The sequence below is a fragment of the Crinia signifera genome, chromosome 6, assembly GCF_055691185.1.
Source record: "Crinia signifera chromosome 6, ASM5569118v1, whole genome shotgun sequence".
NCBI classification, from domain to species: Eukaryota; Metazoa; Chordata; class Amphibia; order Anura; family Myobatrachidae; genus Crinia; species Crinia signifera.
The window spans coordinates 258,180,338-258,198,439 of NC_139222.1; the positions used below are offsets into that span (position 1 = coordinate 258,180,338).

An 18,102-nucleotide genomic window follows, 5' to 3' on the forward strand; every position below is an offset into this window, starting at 1 on the left:
AGATTAAGCATGAGAGATTTCAAAGGTTTTTAAATGAAGAATAAACTTAAGGAGAGCTTATGTAAATTGGTCATTAAACAAGAAATAAAACACAATAAAGGTGGAGGATCCTATTCTACTAGGCTCACCCTCACTAATAAACAGGTATTTCTGATAAACTCCATTATGTGTCACAATACAATCAGACTGTTGCCAAAAATTACACTGATCTATATATCTCTTTTTATCTATAGGAGCAACTGGATGAAAATATTTCCTATAACATCGCAACTGTGAATGGTACTCTAATCCTAAATCTGCAAAGGAATAGGTACGGATACTTTATTACCTCTCCTGGGAATAATTTATACTGTATGGATATCATCTCTATATGTGTCTAGTTTGTATTGTGTGTGTCCGAAACATTGCCATCTGTTGGCAGCGAGTGAAACTACGGGTGAGATTTAATGGGATGCGATTCTTTGGTTCCAAAATCGCACCTTATCGCATTTTTCAAAATCACATTTTTTGGGGCAGAATTTGACTATTTAATGTGATGCAAATTTGCGGCAAAAAAATGCTATGTGGTGCGATTTTTAGGCATGAAAATGTGCAAATTTTAGTCATGAAAATGTGTGAATTTGCGGACATGAGCGATTTTGAAGACATGGTATTGTGCACTTTTGTGAAAAAATGGGACAAGAAAATGGCGTGGGGTCCCCCCTCCTGAGCATAACCAGCCCCGGGCTCAAATAGCAGGTCCTGGATTCAAAATATCACGGGGCAAAACAAATAGGGGTCCCCTGGATTTTTTAAAACCAGAACCCGGCTCAAGGACCAGTCCTGGTTCCCAAAATATGGGGGACAAAATGAATAGGGGTCCACCTGTATTTCAAAACCAGCACTGGGCCACAGCCAGGGGGGGGGGGAGTGACTTTTTATTGGGGGATCCCCACTTCCCCAGGATCTCTGCCCAGGCTGACCGGTCAGGGGGTAAATGCTTTGGCTTTGGGGATTTATATAAAAGTCTCCCCCCCCGGTTGTGGCATTACCACAGCCAGGGGAATGACACAAGCATGATGCTGAATTGGTTGGATACGCAATTGAAGGCCATGCTTCAATGGAAGATCTGCAGTGCCAGCTACCTTGCAGTGACCAGCGGTTAAAGTGAGGGGGAACGGGAAGGAACTGAGTTCCACCACCTGTAATTGTAGGTGGATCTACTTCCACCTCCACCATGGCCCTGCATAGTTATCATTCTAGGTGGGCCTGGTAGGGACATGGGCACTTGATCGCAGCCCTACCCCCTCTCTACAGAGGCTAGATTCCATGCATTGTACAGCAAGGAGACCCCTCTGGCTGGCTACTTTAACAGATTGCTGAAGGGGGTGCTGATGCCAGGGGCAGGGTAGGGGAGGTGGCGGCTGGATCTAGAAGGCTGTTCTACTTCTCTGGGGGGCCAAGAGAACCACACGATTTTCAAGAGCCTCCCAGCCATTCCGGGAGAGTAGCAAATATAAAGAAAAGGTATGTAAAAGAACTACAAATGGAATAATAAAATTGATAGCTATAATAAAATGACATATTGAAATATATTGCCTGTGACTGAAAATACCATATATAATTATTACACAATCTTAAGATAGTCTGAGACTAATGATGTTGTGTATGTCACTAATTGTCTTTAGAGAGTTTGTGAGCAAAGCCTTTCAGCACTTTACCTACAGTGAAGACAGAGGACTGCAGAACCTCAATAGCACAGTACCGGTATGTGTAATAGCACCACCTTCAGGCATGGATGTACAATGACACCCTGATTTACATTGCTTGACCCCTCTAACCCCTATGCTTCCTTTAGCGATCCCAACAGTAGATAAATAAGGACAATGGGCATTGGGCTAAACCAAAGTTAAAAAATGACACTATGCCTGTCGATTGTAGAGCACCCAGGATAATTTAAGGCTGAATCAGTTCATTTGTTCTGGAGGGGTTTGGTCCATTCCTGATCTGAGTTTAGATCTAGGATTCCCCACTAAAATACTGGTCCTATATTCAGATGATTGATAGAAGGTTTCTTCTGCAGAGATCATTGGCTCATAATAAGTACATGTTAACAGATGGGGAGGGGGAGAGAGCAGTATAAATCTAATTGTTCCAAGATAAATGTAACAATATACGCAACATTGGTGATGCAAGGACGAAATAAAAGTCCTTATAAGTATTGTTGGGAATCAAATCTCCAAATGAATGATACAGTTTGTAACATGGGGTACCTTGTTACCTTGTTGCTCCTTCTTAGTGTTCATTCTAGCACCCGCCATATTTGAAAACCCATGTAGTTCCTCTTCCCTGCCTGGGGTGTCACTGTCTGCTGTGGTGTTTCTAGCACAGGTCTGGTTTGCATATCAGTGCAGTGGCGTAAGTTCGTTCACTGCGCCCGGAGGCAAGATAAAAGTTCCCCCCCCCCCTTCATAGAAAAAAAAAGAGAGCGGGAGAGAGAGAGAAAGAGGGAGAGAGAAGGATACATGGAGAAACAAGAGTGTGAGAGAGGGGGCTTCATAGACTTACCCTCAAAGGCTGCCGCATCTCCCTCCCAGCTTTTAGATAACAGCTTCCGCCTGCCTGCTTCAGTGACAGTCACACTCGCACACTGGCTGTGTGGAGTGGACTGTCTGCCGCCCGACTCCTGGCTCTTCATCGCTTGCTCAGGCCGACTTTAGCCCCAGCCAGGTGACAGAGTGGAGCAGCGACACGGACGCTGCGCACATGGCCACGGGGGAGCAACAGGGGAGCAACCCGAACACAGTACACTAAGCGGAACAACGGAGGCAATGGAGCCAGTGCCCCCCTGTAAGGCTGGCGCCCGGCGGCAGATGACTCCATTGCCTCCGGGAGTTCCGTAGAAGCACTACAGCAGACAGCGAAACCCCAGGCAGGGAAGAGGAACTGCATGGGTTTTCAAATATGGCGGGTGTTAGAATGAACACTACTTCTGTCCGGGGATAATTTAGCTCATTTTTGAAAGGTCTGTTCTTAAAACATTGGTAGAGACCCAGGGGCTCCGGGCTGGTCAGATAACCCATGTTTTGTGGTCCATCCTCAGTGAGAACATCCCACTGAGCAAGGGCAGCCACTTATCTCTTCCCCTTGTCTGGGGAGGGAATGTTAATTGTCCAAGGGAGTTTGTCTAAGGCAGGGGTAGCAAAATATTTACATCTACCCCGCCTGCAGTGCACATAGATTTTCCCGTTTTGAGAACAAATTTGCCCTGCAATCAGGACTGAATTGCACCCATTGAGGCATTGAGCGGTAGAATGTCAGTTTAAAGTGTAGCCAGTTATGTGAAAAAAGTTGGCGTGTAGTTTGGCAAACAGTTTAATTCAGCTATATGGAGAGTGGTGATGCTCATATGTATCTGAGATAAGAATCTGGCGGTATTATTTTAATTCTGTGGTTGTGGCAATCAGTATACAATTAGGTATATAACTTAGATCATGGGTATAGGTCGGTCCGAGGTTTATTTAAGGTAATTACACTTTAGGGTAACAGTATGGGTTATGTTTGACAGAAATGAAATAAGAACTGAAGGTTGTTCTGTCTATGTGTTCATGATCACTGCTCTTACTTCATGATCTATGTTTAGTCCGCGAGATTCTATAGTTTTTATTTTAATTTGTTAAGATCTTATATACTGGAGATGCCATAGAAATCTGGGCTCTTCTACACATATTTGGTGGTCTTGGCCCTCTCTGGCTTCGTTCTGCAACCAAATTATTAAAATAGCTAAAGATATTGGGCCTAATTCAGACTTGATTGCAAATTTTTTATCAAATGGACAAAACCATGCTGCACTACAGGTGGGGCAGATGTAACATTTTTGTTATATAAATTCAAATACATTTTTTTGTGTAAAGAAAGATTATATGTCCTGTAGAAGGTAAACATTACAGGTCTATGATGAATACAAATGTTTGCTTGGCAATTTTCCTGCCTATTTTGACAAATTCACTCAAAGGGTTAAGGAATATCCTCAAACTCTTTCTGCAGCGAGACCATTGTTATTACCATGGAGAAGTGGAAGGAACGGAAGACTCGATGGTTGCGATCAGCACTTGCACCGGGATCAGGTTGGTTTATAGTTCAATTAAGAAACTAATTATGCATAAGATGACTATAAAGATGCATATATAAAAACTACCCAGCTATAAATATGCTATGTCTATGTATACATTCACTGGATTATTTACATTGCTATGGATTTAATTATGTGAAGGCAAAAATAAATAGGGTGGGCCAGATGCACTAAGCTTCAAAAGTGATAAAATGGAGAGTGATAAACAGCCAGCCAATCAGCTCCTGCCTGATATTTTTCAGACAGAGTCTGTGACATATCAGGCTGATTGTTTTTTCTCACTCTCCATTTTTATCACTTTTGAAGCCTAGTGCACTGCTCTATGTGTTCTTATGTGTGACTAGAGATGTTTGAGCCTGGTGAGCTCTCCTGATACTGTCCTTTGCGATAGAAGGACTTCCAAGTTTAGGACCTAGAAGTCATTGGCATATATTCAATGCCGTGAGCGAGCGGTGACTGCGAGCAGGACTTTTTGCTCGCAGTCACCGCTCACCCTGTCAGTATTCAACTGACCCCCCCTCATTCGCAAATTCCCCCTCGCTCCGTTTTTTGAGCGAGGGGGAATTTGCGAATGTGCCTCCAAAAGCTGCGAGAGCCGAGGATAATTACAGCGAGTTTGCTGCACTAGCCGCGGCTCTCGCAGTTTAGGGGAATCCTCGCCGTTCTGTGACTGCGAGGATTCCCCCGGAACGTTGCATAGTGCGAGCGGCCGGCGCGGGGGTTAAACTGCTAGGATCACTGGTTTTCTGTGATCCTCACAGTTTAACCCCCTCGCCGGCCGCTCGCACCGGCATTGAATACTGCACAGTGTGTGAGTGATGCATACCGTTGCAGGGGCTGCTGGGAAGGATCTGATTTGATCCGTCTCAGAGAAAATATGAAAAGAAGCCCCTAGGCCAGTGTTTTTCAACCACTGTTCCGTGGCACACGTGTGTGCCTTGAGCTGTTCCCAAGTGTGCCCCCAGATCTAGAGATGCCCAAACCAGTTTACAGCCACCACCAGTTCAACTGTTATTTACTGGTCTCTTCTTTTCATGTAAAGGGCCAATGTATGTTATTTTTGTTACCTGTGGGGACCAGTGTGATTGTTTTTTTTTATATGGGGGCCAATAGGTTTGTTTTTTCATGTGGGGGCCAATGTGTTTTGCCGTGTGGGAATCTCATGGTGTGCCTTGGCAATTTAAAAATCTTATTTAGTGGGCCGCAAGGTTAAAAGGTTGAAAATCACTGCCCTAGTCTTTTGTTGGGTCCAAGCTTTGGAATGTATCGCATTTTGGAGCTTGGTGCTTATGGGAAACTGAGAAACCATGATTTTCAGAGTTTTGTCCGCATTTCTGCCCTTAGTACATGCAGCCCAATATATTAGTTAATGATGACTGTTTGAGTGTAATGTATTCCTTATCTACAGGGGAGTCATTTTGCTAAGTGAGGTGCATTATGGGATTGAGCCAGTGGAGAAGTCCTTACATGGAGAGCATCGGCTATACCACTTAGAAGAGGACAGTGAACCCTTCCTATGTGGTGTGGGAGACTTCATGGAGACTCCACACACAAAACTTCCTTCCTACCAGCTCCACAGGGTAAATATGTACTTCTTCTATGTATGGTATTCATTTAGGAGAGGATTACTTAAGATCAGGGCTGTAACTAGTCATTTATAGGCCCCATAGCAACATTTGTAATGCAAAAAAGAACTTACATAGAAACATAGGAGAGAGAAGGAAAACAGGCCCTTCTAAGCTGTGGGCCCCATAGCAGCTACACCTATGGTAGTTACGCCCTTGCTTCAGATCCCTCCCTGTTAAAGTGGAATTTGCGCACGCGCAGACAGATGGATCCGCATGTGCTGAAACTCCTGCAAGTATAGTGATCACTTTGTATAAATTGGTTCGTATCAGACCCTGTGTCGGATTCAGTATGTCTGGGCGGCAGATGGGGTGCCGGCAGTGAGAAGGCCGACAGCTTCATCCCGCTGAACAGAATCCCATCAGGGGCTGGGTAAGTATTCATACCCTCTCCCCCTATCCCAAACCTCCCTACCTGCAGCCTAACAGTAACCCTGAACCCTCCCCTTTAGTGCCTAAATGTGACTCCCTCTTTTTTGGGCCTAAACCTCCATCCCTACCGCAGCCTAGCTCCAAACCTTTCTCCTCTACTAGTGTCTAAACCTAATGCCTCCCCCCCCCCCCCCCCAGTCTAACGCTACAGCTACAACCCTGGCACACTTGCAATTGGAATGCCGTCTGTCGGGATTAAGTTCCGCCGCACTTTCACTGATGTTGGGACTCTGGTATTGGTGTTGAGGCCGCCGGTCAGGATTGCGGCACCAGTATTTCAACCGTCCGTCTCCCGATCATCAGCATCGTAAACGCATCCCCCTGTGTCACTATAGGAATTTTTTTTTTTTTTTATTAGAGCTTAGCACATAGTAGATGAAATACAATAGTTTTATAAAGCAATTAAGTAAAATGAAGGTATAAATCCTCAATCCTAATGCCCGGTACACACCAGGGCGACCTGTTCACGATGTGCACCGTGAGCGGGTTCCGATCCAATCGCGACCCGCACCCAGGTGTATGGTCATTTTCAGATCCTACCTGCTGCAGGTAGGATCTGAATAACGACCGACCCGCGGGGCCGCGCATCGGATCGGGATCGGACCAGAACAGGCAAAAAAGGGCCCAATCTACCTACAATCTACATCCATTCGGTCGGGATTGGATCTAGATTGATAGGATTGGGCCCTTGTCGTTCTGGTGTGTACCCTGCATAAGTGGAGAGAGGGGGAGAGGAAAAGACCAGAAGAAGAGGAAGCATTTGGGTGTCGTTATTACCGAGATAAACAAATTTAAATTGAATGAAGTTTTAAAATGTAAAAACAAACAACTCAATGTTGGGTTTCAGGGTTTGAGACACATATATAACATACCCACCAACTTTCATGTGTCTGGTTCGATACGCTTGGCCAGAAATGGGTGTGGCCTCAGCAGACTGGGGGGTGGGGTGGCCTTGACTGGCTGGGCTTGGCCTCATGGCACATTGCCTGTTTTCCTCACTCCTCACTCCCTGGGCAGCCCCTGGCTCTCCTCCCCGCACTGTTTAAATGCCTTCTTAGAAATGTTCAACAAATGGATAGTTGTACCTGTACGGCATTTATATTGTAAGTGCCCATTTGAATGGAACCATGAACAGGGCAGGTTGTCGGCTGTTCAACACAGAGTGATTTACAAGTGTAGACAGATGGACCAGACAGCCTTTTTTATACCTTAAGGCCCCCATCCATTACTGCGACTTCTCCAAGGGGAAAAGCTGCAGCCGATCCCCCTTGAGCTGCCAGGGAAGGTCCCGGTTGGCAGGATCACATGTAATATATATTGCATGCAATCTTTTTTGCATGCGACATATGCATGTGATCCCATTCCATGCTGCCTGGAGGCTGCCTGTATCGGAAATCATACCTGCAAGCAGGTCCGATCTCTGACTCTGATGCACATGGGATCGGGCATCTGAAAGGATATCAAACACATCCAATTTGGCCACTTTTCACCTGATTTCTTGTCCTGATCTGTCGGAATTGAGTTAAAAGTGGGGTCAAATCAAAGTGGATGTGGATGGGGCCTTTAGACTCTTCCTCCCCCTTACCAGACTAACAGGTAAACTACACTCCCAAATTACCTTATTAAGGAAGTCCTTTTCCAGCTGCTCTGTTTTAATCAGTCACATGCCATCAGCTGTGCAAGGCTGCAAGGGAGACATCCACTGAAATCAGCAAGCAGGGGAGACGCACACTTTTCTATCCTCCCAATGCTTTCTGTTGCCACAAGAGCTAGCTAGATAGAAATCGTATTCACTACAAGACAATTATGTTGCTCACACATATCTGTACTAGATCTTCCAAACATTCTCTAGTCACCTAGAGAAAACTTTGGGCACTTGCAGACTCTGGCAATCTATTCACTACCTCATAGAATGAGGTGTGTTCTATCATACAAAAGTATGTTCAGTGTGACATCACAATGGAGCTTTGGTATTGTGCTTTTCCACTTTTACGGTTTGTAAATGTCTCTGGATGTGTTTATCTCTATACAGAAGAAGCGAGATGTTTTTGCAACAACCAATTATGTGGAGCTTGGGATAGTGGTGGATAACCTTAGGGTAAGAAAGAAAACTCTCTTTTGTATTATTTAATTGAGGGGGTCATTCTGGTTGGCCTGCTAAGCAGCGGTATTTTGCGCCTTAATGAGCCTTCTAATGGCACCCACCGAGCATTCGAACGCTCGCCCCCCGCCACCCAGAGAATATCCCCTCACCGTTGCGAATGGATGTTTTGCATAACCATCCATTCGCAGGGTAGAGGGCGGGGCCAAAATCATTTGATGGTCAGTGACCATTGAATGATTTGTATCCTGCTTGAAAATCTAAGTAAGTCTGGGCTGACGGACTTGCGGCGTCCGGGTCCGAGAACCGGGCGAGCGGCTGACGTCCTGTGACATCAGCTGCCCGCCCCCGGCAGGCAGGTGCCTGTCTGCGATTGCATGGGGATGCCCAGTGTTTTTGTTGGTACACCCATGAAACACAGGGCGTTCGCTGGCGGACTCCGTCCCGCGCCCCCCTGTGCGAGCACCAAGCCGACTATGCAAGTTGGCGAAGGCGCCGGCACAGAAGCCCTGCACATGCGCATATGAGAATATACGCATACGCAGAGCCTAAACATCGGTCACCTGTGCGAACACACCGGGTACCAAATCAACTAGAATGAGGGCCTGAATGTAGTATTGTTTAATAACATGCAATAACGTGTGTCTTCTGCAGTATCTGATTGATAATAAGAACAGCACAGAAGTGGAAATTGAGACGATACAGTTGGTGAACATAGTTGATGGGGTAAGTTATACAGATAGATAATACTACTGCTGTATCTTATTCAAGAACATAGTAGAAGTACACATATAAAATGCTGTATAATGGAGTTGTTTCCATGGAATTATTCCACACAATTGATTTAATTTTTGGTCAATGCCCTTTGTCGGGTCCCAATTCCTTACACGTGGAATACAGTTAAGGCCTAATTTACTCCATGCTGGTATCTGAAGGTGATTGCTAAATGGCTGTGCCAATGTAATTTACTGATAGAACCATTACTTTATGTACATTGTACTACAGCACCAGCCGGGCAGCCAAATGCCAAAGTCTCCTTCCCCCGCCACAAGCATTAGATCCTACATGCCAGTTGTATAACCTTCACTACAGATGGAGCCCTCCTCATCTAGTCCTTTAATAGGTTTAATGAGTAATGGGATTACTCTGCTAATCTCGTACTGTATTGTTCTATGTATTGTATTGCAGCTGAGAACAATAGGCCTTGGTGAGCCATGGCTCACCATGGCAATCCTGAGATGGCTAGATGAGGATGGCTCCATCTGTACATGCACATGGGCAGTATGACTGGCGAGTCCCTGAGCGCCCGTACATGTGTGTTTAGCAGCCTTACCAAGGAAGCTACATGTGTATTAGCCTAGGGCACCTGGAACCTTTAATCAGGCCATGATAATAACTAAAAGCCCGATTCAGGATGGTTGTTAATCTGAGAAGTTGCGGATGACTGCGAGCAGTGAGCTGCCACCCAGACTGAGATAAAAAATACACCATGCAAATTTGTGAATGTATCGCAGACCACTATCCATTGGCAGATCCATTCACAAACCCCTGAACATCGAAGTGTCTTTGGCATCTGGGAAAATGTGAGTAGGTCTGAGGCTGCCACTAATCTGAGACAGGCTGAATGAAGCCAGCGCTGACGTCAGAGACCCTCCCTTAAAAAATACTGGGGCACACCTGTGATTTTCCTGACACAACCAGAAAACTGCAGGTTACCACCCCCAAATACCACCTTCCTGTCACTCAAACTGCGGCTACACCCTCTCCTTTGCACCCTACATCCAAGCTCTGGCGCAATCCTGTCAGTTCCTGATTTGCAACATAGCTTGTCTCAGGCCACATCTCTCCCAGAGTCCAATTAAACTTGTCATCCACTCACTGGTCATCTCACGGCTCGACTACTGCAACGTTCTTCTCACTGGCCTTACTCGCTACCATCGTGCTCCCCTCCAATCGGTCCTCAAAATACGTGGCTAGGCTCATCTTCCTCTCCCGCCGCGCCGATTCTCCCACTCCTCTTTGACAGCATCTCAACTGGCTCCTATTCCACCACAGAATCCTATTCAAACTCCTCACCCTTACATCTCTAATTCCACTTCTCCATACATCTCCAACCTCATCTCCCTTCATACTCCCTCCCGCCGTCTCCGGTCAGTCAATGACCGCCGCCTCTCCTCCTGGTCACTGCATCCCATAAACATATCCAAAATCTCATCTCACAGCCCTTCCCCCTACTCTCCTGTCAGGAGCAGGTCTCGGTGTTCTTCACCAGGGCCGCCCTCCCATTGCCTATTTAAGACCCTCCTAATACTAGTTGCAGTTTTTTGCAGGGGGACCCCGACATGTTTGTCCCACCCTTTGCATTAGTGGTTCCCAGCCCAGGCTATCAGCACTGATGCCTATTATTTATTGGAGGAGGGACAATCAGATTTTATGAGATGGATGACATCTGAAATCAATGGGAAATGTAGTGCTGACATCTGGTGGTAAAGAAACATTGAAATCCTGACTGTTCAACTGGCTAACAGTCAGGATCCCGACCAACAGGGGCTTCTCTCCCTCTTGGGGTCCACAAGCCTCATAGAGAGAGAATAGAACCTGTGGCGAGTGCAACGAGCCCCGAGCCCGCTGTGTGGAGAGCACAGCGAGCCCGCAAGGGGGATTTTTTGAACTCGTCCTCTGTCAGAGTGCTGTCGGCTGGGATTACGATGTTGGTATATTGACTGTCGGGATCCCGACAGCCGCCCAGTCATACCACACCCAGAATTGGTGCAGTACTATGTAGGAATGGCTAATGATGATTTAAAATGGTTTAAGGACGATGTTTAACAGTTTTGCCATCGATGTGGGAGAAATAGATGGTTTCCCACCGTCGATGTCACAGCATGTTTTTTTTTTCAATATGGTGCCAGGACACGGATCATAGCTCCACCCTGGACAACCGATAAGCCCTGCCCCCAGGCTCTGATTGGCCCACAGACCAGTCAGTCAGAGAAAATAGATGACCATTGATGTTTCAAATTATCGATGGTAATTTATTTTATCTATTACATGTTATGCCACCATTGATTACCATCTGTAATTTCACCATCAATGGCGACCATGGTGTAAACAATGATGGCCATCTTTAGCGCTATGGTGTACTACATTACTGGCAGCCTGAAAATCTGTGTTGTTAGATTTCTATGTGTTTTCCATGCATGGTTGTTAGTAAACTGGGTCACCCTGCAGCAGGCATGTCCAAACTATGGCCCTCCAGCTGTTGTGAAACTACAAGTCCCATCATGCCTTGCCACAGTTTGCTATTAGGGAACGCTAAATCTATGGCAAGGCATGCTGGAATATGTAGTTTCACAACAGCTGGAGGGCCACAGTTTGGACATGCCTGCCCTACAGTATAACGTTTAAAAGAAATGCCCTGCAAAGATGTGTATATCCTGCAATATATAGAACCCAGATGTGTAACATACTGTATGCTATTGTCTTGCCCCTAACAGGCAGTTTTTTCTCTTTCTATTCCTGAATTTATGTTCTCTATGTCTCTATAGATGTATAAGCCCCTGAACATCCGAATAGTCCTAGTTAATTTAATCACATGGACCAGCAGTAATCCCATTGATGTAACCTCGGGGTCAGCTGGAGATGTGCTGGGGAGATTTACACAATGGCATAGCTCAACGCCGGGTCTACAGAGATGTGACATTTATCATCTGCTCATGTAAGTGATTCAGCTAGCCACACATGTACTTGGCAGAACTGACCAGTCATGGTCATCATTGGCCTGGTGGCACAGAGGTTAGATTTAATGAGCCCAATTCAGACCTGCTCGCTGGGCTGAGAATCTTCAGAGTCCATCGATCAAGTAAACGCCGCCCCACGCCACCCTGCACATTCAGAATTACTCACCATTAAATGTTTTTTTTCCCCTCTATTCACAGCGGCGAGTAAGTCAGGACTTACTCGGTGCCACGATGGCCGTGGGGAGAAGGAGGCCGCTGTTGACGTCAGTGGCCCTTCCTCCCAATGGCCGGAAAAAAGCCTGCGTTTTCTGGGGCACACACAAAACTGGGCCTTCTTCAGGGAGTGTAGAGAAGTGTAGAGAAGACCCAGATAGGGTCGATACATGTGGAGCCCCAGCACATCCCACATCTAGTTACATTCAACCGGCAAGTCTTCTCCCAGCCAGGAGTTGAGCACATGGAGTCTGCAGGTCCGTAACCACGGGTGACAGGATCGTGCTATACTGCCAACCCGAAAGTCCTGCATTGACCATGCTCAATGCACCCTCCAGCTACGATTTTGAGGACGGACGACGAGGTATCGCAGGGGGGGGATGGGTTCATGTCAGCCCCCCGCAACACCCCCGTGTACAAATATATCCATTGGACCCGTCCACCGACCCCATCACCTTTGCCCTATACTCACCTAGTATGTGACTCATGCAATGCAGAGACCAATTGACTCTCAACACTTTATTGTGCAAGCCTCCCTCTTTAGAGACCAGCAGATAAGGTATTTCCACATATCCCCCCTTTGGTGAGCACTTACTTCTCTATTCTACATTTCTTCATCATAAGGCAGCTGCCTAGGGCCCTCGAGATCAAGGGGCACCACTGAGTCTGCCTATCACAAAATGATGGATGACTGAGAAAGACGTCGTCACTGTACTCTGGCCCTTACTCTGGTTGACTCGAAGCAGCAGCCTTGTGAGTCCCCCAGACACTGCTCGCAGGTCCACACCCCCCCCCCCCTCCCTTCCTCTCGAATGCCGGGTTCGCCCTTGCGGCTGTGAATGGATGTTGAACATAAAAATTCATTTGCAGCCTATGGGGAAACACCCACGTCATTTGATGGTTGTCGACCATCGAATGATGTGGAAGGTGTACGCATACTGTATCTAAGAGACTCTCAGGTCACTGAGTGCGTGCACACTCAACAGGAACTGGACGGGCAGCTGACATCCGGTGATGTCAGCTGCAAGCCAAACCCCCCCCCCCCCGCACCCACATCATCGGTCAATTTGCATGGGAACGCCCATGAAATGCTGGGTTTTCCAATGGGCGAATCCCCCAGCCCGCCACCCCACACCCCACACCCCACACCCGCAGTCTTGGGTGCGTGCACCCGGCGCATGCACATGTGCAGACACATTGGTCCTCTGAATGAACAAGAATAACCCCCTTAATGCAGGTGTTGGATGTGGCACTTTAAGATGCCACCTCCAGTCTTTCAGGTGGGTATTGGTGGCAGTGTGTCTGTGGGTGTGTGTGGGGGGGGGGGTTAGTAGATTGAAGTTATGCCTGGGGTGCAGAGAATCCTTACGCCGGCCCTGAATGTTTATAAGACAGTTCTATTGGATTGCAATGTCTGAAGCTAGGTGCCGTACCACAACCAATATTATGGTGACTGTGTCGTCATCAATAAAACTGGTGAAAAATTAGCAGATGCTTCCCCTGCATAATGCAATATTTACTTTTGTTACTTCATCATAAACCAATCATGTTTATCCATTTTCAGAGGGCGTGGATCTTACGGCGGTGTTGTTGGCATGGCATTTGTCAGCACCGTGTGCTCCCCCACCTATGCCACCTCCATCAGTACTGTAAGTAGATGTTGCATGCGCCATCATATTTTTTCATTGCTTGTTTCAAGTGACTTACTGAGACTTTTCCCATACAGTTCAGTCAGGGCAGCACGCCTAATTCACAGGCACCCATAGTAGCTCATGAGCTTGGGCACATCCTTGGAATGGCTCATGATGATGGCCGATGTGCAGACACCTTCATAATGCACAGTTCAGACGTGTAAGTATTTCTGGAAATGTATGGGCAGGCAGCCACTGGCACTTCTTGTCTTATTTATTTACAGTTTCTTATATAATAGCGCAGCAGATTCCGTTACAGTTTCTTATATAGTGCAGCAGATTCCGTTGCACTTTACAATTGTAGACAGTGCTAGAACAAACTGGGTAACAACAGACAGACTCGGAGGTAGGAGGGCCCTGCTGCAAGCTTACAATATATAAGCCTCTGTTTTTAACAGCACTGTGTAGATGTATATGATCAATGACTATTTAACCTACCCTAAACAACAGTTTTACGATGGAATAGATGAGAACAAATAGTTTCTTAAACAATATGTTAAAGAACAAAATAAAGTTGGATTCTATAAATAATTCAGTTTAAATGTATTTTTAAATTCTTAGCCTTACCCGAGGTGAACAGGTCCATTATACATGAAGAAACAGCGGTACTTGTTTCATACCACGGCACCTGCGATCAAGATTGTATCCATCGGGACCCCAAAAAATCGCATCGATCGCATTGCATGCAACCAAATTGCATGCAATGCGATTGACGCGATTTTTACATTGGAGTTATTGTGAAATGGTCCCTGAGACCCAATTATACATTGGCACCAATGTTACATGGCCCCCAGACCCCAATTTTTATTGTTTCCCAACCCTGATGGGTCAAATGCCCCCCATTGTTAACGCGACCCCACGATCAATGCCAACCCGAAGCGTGGCGAGCGCAGCGCGCCCGCGAGGGGTGGTGGTACGCGTCCTCCGACCCTTTCATACCCCCACTATTCACGTCGGCGTGGAGTTGATTTTACATAGTGTGGCGAGCGCAGCGAGCCACTGTGCCCGAAGCGTGGTGAGCGAAGCGAGCCCCGCGAGGGGATGCGCATTACTTCACAGGTATTATGTGTCCCCTTGCGGGGCTCGCTGCGCTCGCCGCGCTTGGGCTCGGTGGCTCGCTGCGCTCGCCACACTATTTGAAATCAACTCCACGCCGACGTGGATAGTGGGGGTATGAAAAGGTTGGAGGATGCGTACCGCCACCCCTCGCGGGCTCGCTGCGCTCGCCACGCTTCGGGTTGGCATTCATCGTGGGGTGGCGTTAACAATGGGGGGGCATTTGTCATGTCAAATACCCATAAGGGTGGGTATACAATGAAAAATCGGGTCCATTGGCCCATTTAACATTGTTCCCTATGTAAAATCGCGTCCATCGCATCGGATGCCTTAACTTAAGGCATGCGATGGACGTGATTTTTTAATTGTCGGGGAAAAGGCTAAAAATAGCCCTGAAATCGCGTCGGTTGCGTCCATCGCATACCTTAAGTTAAGGTATGTGATCACCTACGACGGGCGCCGTGCTAGGAAACAAGTACCGAAACAGCACTTTCATATTTTAGATAACCACTGGAGCCCTGATATTACCTCCATCCATGCATCAACTCCAAAAAGTTTTCTTGACTGCAGATGGCGTTACCCTGCTCAGCCCCTCTCCTTTCTATTGGACGGAGATCCGGAGTGCTAAAAAGGATCCATTCCACTACCTCTGGCCATCTCTGTGCAAGGGCCTATTTCAGATCTGATCACATGCCTGCAAATTAGCAGCCAAGCTGATTACTGCTGGACTGCACACGTGTATGGCCTGTAGTACGCGTGCGCAAGACTCTCCTGCGATAAAATCCTGCTACTTATTGAATGCTGGCCGTTCGCAAGCTGTTTGATTGGTCACTGGACATTTTCTGGGAGTGTCAGGGAAAACGCCGACGTGCCCAAGCGTTTAAGGGTCATGTGACATCAGCTCCGGCCTCGATCAGCGTGCTTCTATCGCAGCCATTGAGTAAGTACTGGATTACGCACAGTGGAAAAATACAGACACGAAATTGCTGTCAGCTTGCTGACAGGTGAATGGCTGGATTCTACCAATCATTGTCGAGTATTCTCTACTTGCCTCCCAACTGCAGCCAGTGCCGTTTCTGGAGGCAACCGCACGGTTTGCCGTGCCTGCCACTGTGTGATGGCACAGCTCATCCGCTGACTATGGCCACCAGGCTGCCATCTCAACCTGCCACTTGCCCGCTCCCCAAAGGCCCACCGCCGCCTGCCGGCTCCCCGCTGCCTGCTCGCTGCCCATTCCCTGCTGGCTGCCAGCTTAACCTGCTACTCACCCGCTCCCCAACCGCTCCTCACCTTGGCAGCTGATAGCACTAGCTGTTTAGCTGACATCAGGAAAAGGGCCTGTTAGTGATGACAGGCAGAGTGGACAACGATGGGGCAGTATAAAGCCACAATGTGCCAATAACAGTAGGTTGACAGAATTAGAGGAAAAATGATATACAAAAAGGAAAAGTTATCAAACATACAGAATATGAGAGAAAAGGGCATCAAAATTATAATAGAAGAAAAAATATAAACAAAACTGCAGGGCAGTTTTAACAAAATACTTTATGATAAAAAGATTCGAAAGCAGTAAAAAGCCCTGTACACACGCTTAGATTTGCTTTAGATTTGATGTTAGATTCGATTTTGTATTAGATCTGGCATTAGATCATCCCATTCGATTTGGCATTAGATCTGTACTTTTGCATTCGATTTCACAATGTAGGCACAATGTACTCATTCGATTTACTGGATCGAATTCGAGATTTCCTTGGCTGCACAGTAGATTTTTCTATTCGATTTTGAGAAAACGGGAGCGCACATCGAATCGAATACAGATCGAAAGTGTCCTAAAAACCATTCGATGTGGATTTGATTTTGCTCCTATAAGCAAAATCGAATCGAAAACAGGCAGAAATCTAAGCGTCTGTACAGGGCTAAACTTTTACATATAAGAAAATAAAATTTTGGGATTTTTTTTTTATTCTTTTATTATTCTTTTTATATTGGTGCTCTTGAGATCTGTCCCTCCCACCCCTAGTACTCTGCTCAGTGGGCAGAGTAATGTGGGGTACACACCAGGACGATATGGCCCAAAACGAGTCAATTTAGATACAATCTCAACCGATTGTATGTAAATCAGCCGTGTTTTGGGCCATTTCGCTGCCCTTTTGATGCAATCCTGATCCGATGCGCGGCCCAGTGGGTCGGTTGGTCTTTTCTGAGGTCCTACCTGCTGCAGGTAGGATCTCAGAACCGACCATTGCAGTGGGTGGGGGTCGTGATCGGATCGTGATCACATCAGCTGCATTTTCGTGGCGTGTCGGCGGCGCCGTCAGCTCGTGAGGGGGTCGTACGTTCCTGTGACGACCGGCTCACGAGCACCATCGTCCTGGTGTGTACAGGGCATTACTCCAAATGATGCTGCTGCTGATGCAGCAGTGTCATGTAGAGTAACTCTACCCAAGAGCGGAGTACTAGGGGATAGTAGGCAGCCACGCACAGTCACGCTGTCCGTAAGGAGACTAGGTGCCCGCGGATGAGATATTTGAACAGCGCAGTGCCTGGGCAGTGACTTTCTGTCAGTGAGTGACATGAACTCCACAACATATACAGGTATAGACTTAAAACATATTGCATTTATCTGCTAAAACAAATTTATGGAACTATAACCATGATTTGAGGATGAGGTATCTCTGCAAGGCCACACCCTCCCAAGGCCACACCCATTCTCACACCTCCTCTCTAAAGCATGCAAGATAGTCTAGAAACGGCTCTGACTGCAGCCAAACAGTGAATGGCTGACAACATTCTGATTGGTAGATGACTTGTGCTATCCACTAAGTCCTGACAGCCAGTCACTGTAGGCAGAGCCAGATTAAGGTCTAAATGGGCCTGGAGCTGAAAATGATCAAGGGCCTATTATACGCAATAATAGGGGTTGTGGCCAGGACCTAATAATGTAGGGGGCGTGACCAGTGTTCTGGTTGGGAGGTCTGCTCATGGGTGTCTCTATTTGTGTAAATACTTTCAACTAATTATATAATTCCAGCCCCCTGCCTGGAAAAGGCAGTTGGCTGGCATAGGAAAAATGCAGGGAGAAATATTGGTGGGTGCCCTCCAAACGTGCACCCACAGGACGCCAATGTCCTGA

At 46.9% G+C, this 18,102-nt stretch overlaps 1 protein-coding gene across 1 annotated transcript in view; it reads left to right on the forward strand.

Annotated features, from left to right (window-relative positions):
* Window positions 1–18,102, forward strand: part of LOC146007403 (disintegrin and metalloproteinase domain-containing protein 9-like) — a 63,481-nt gene that overhangs the window by 6,664 nt on the left and 38,715 nt on the right. Inside the window, exons 3-11 of the mRNA XM_083145754.1 lie at window positions 234–310; window positions 1,668–1,746; window positions 4,027–4,106; window positions 5,520–5,691; window positions 8,201–8,266; window positions 8,924–8,995; window positions 11,818–11,987; window positions 13,787–13,871; window positions 13,949–14,073. Of these exons, the coding sequence (XP_083001880.1) occupies window positions 234–310; window positions 1,668–1,746; window positions 4,027–4,106; window positions 5,520–5,691; window positions 8,201–8,266; window positions 8,924–8,995; window positions 11,818–11,987; window positions 13,787–13,871; window positions 13,949–14,073 (926 nt within the window). The remainder of the gene's footprint in view (window positions 1–233; window positions 311–1,667; window positions 1,747–4,026; window positions 4,107–5,519; window positions 5,692–8,200; window positions 8,267–8,923; window positions 8,996–11,817; window positions 11,988–13,786; window positions 13,872–13,948; window positions 14,074–18,102) is intronic.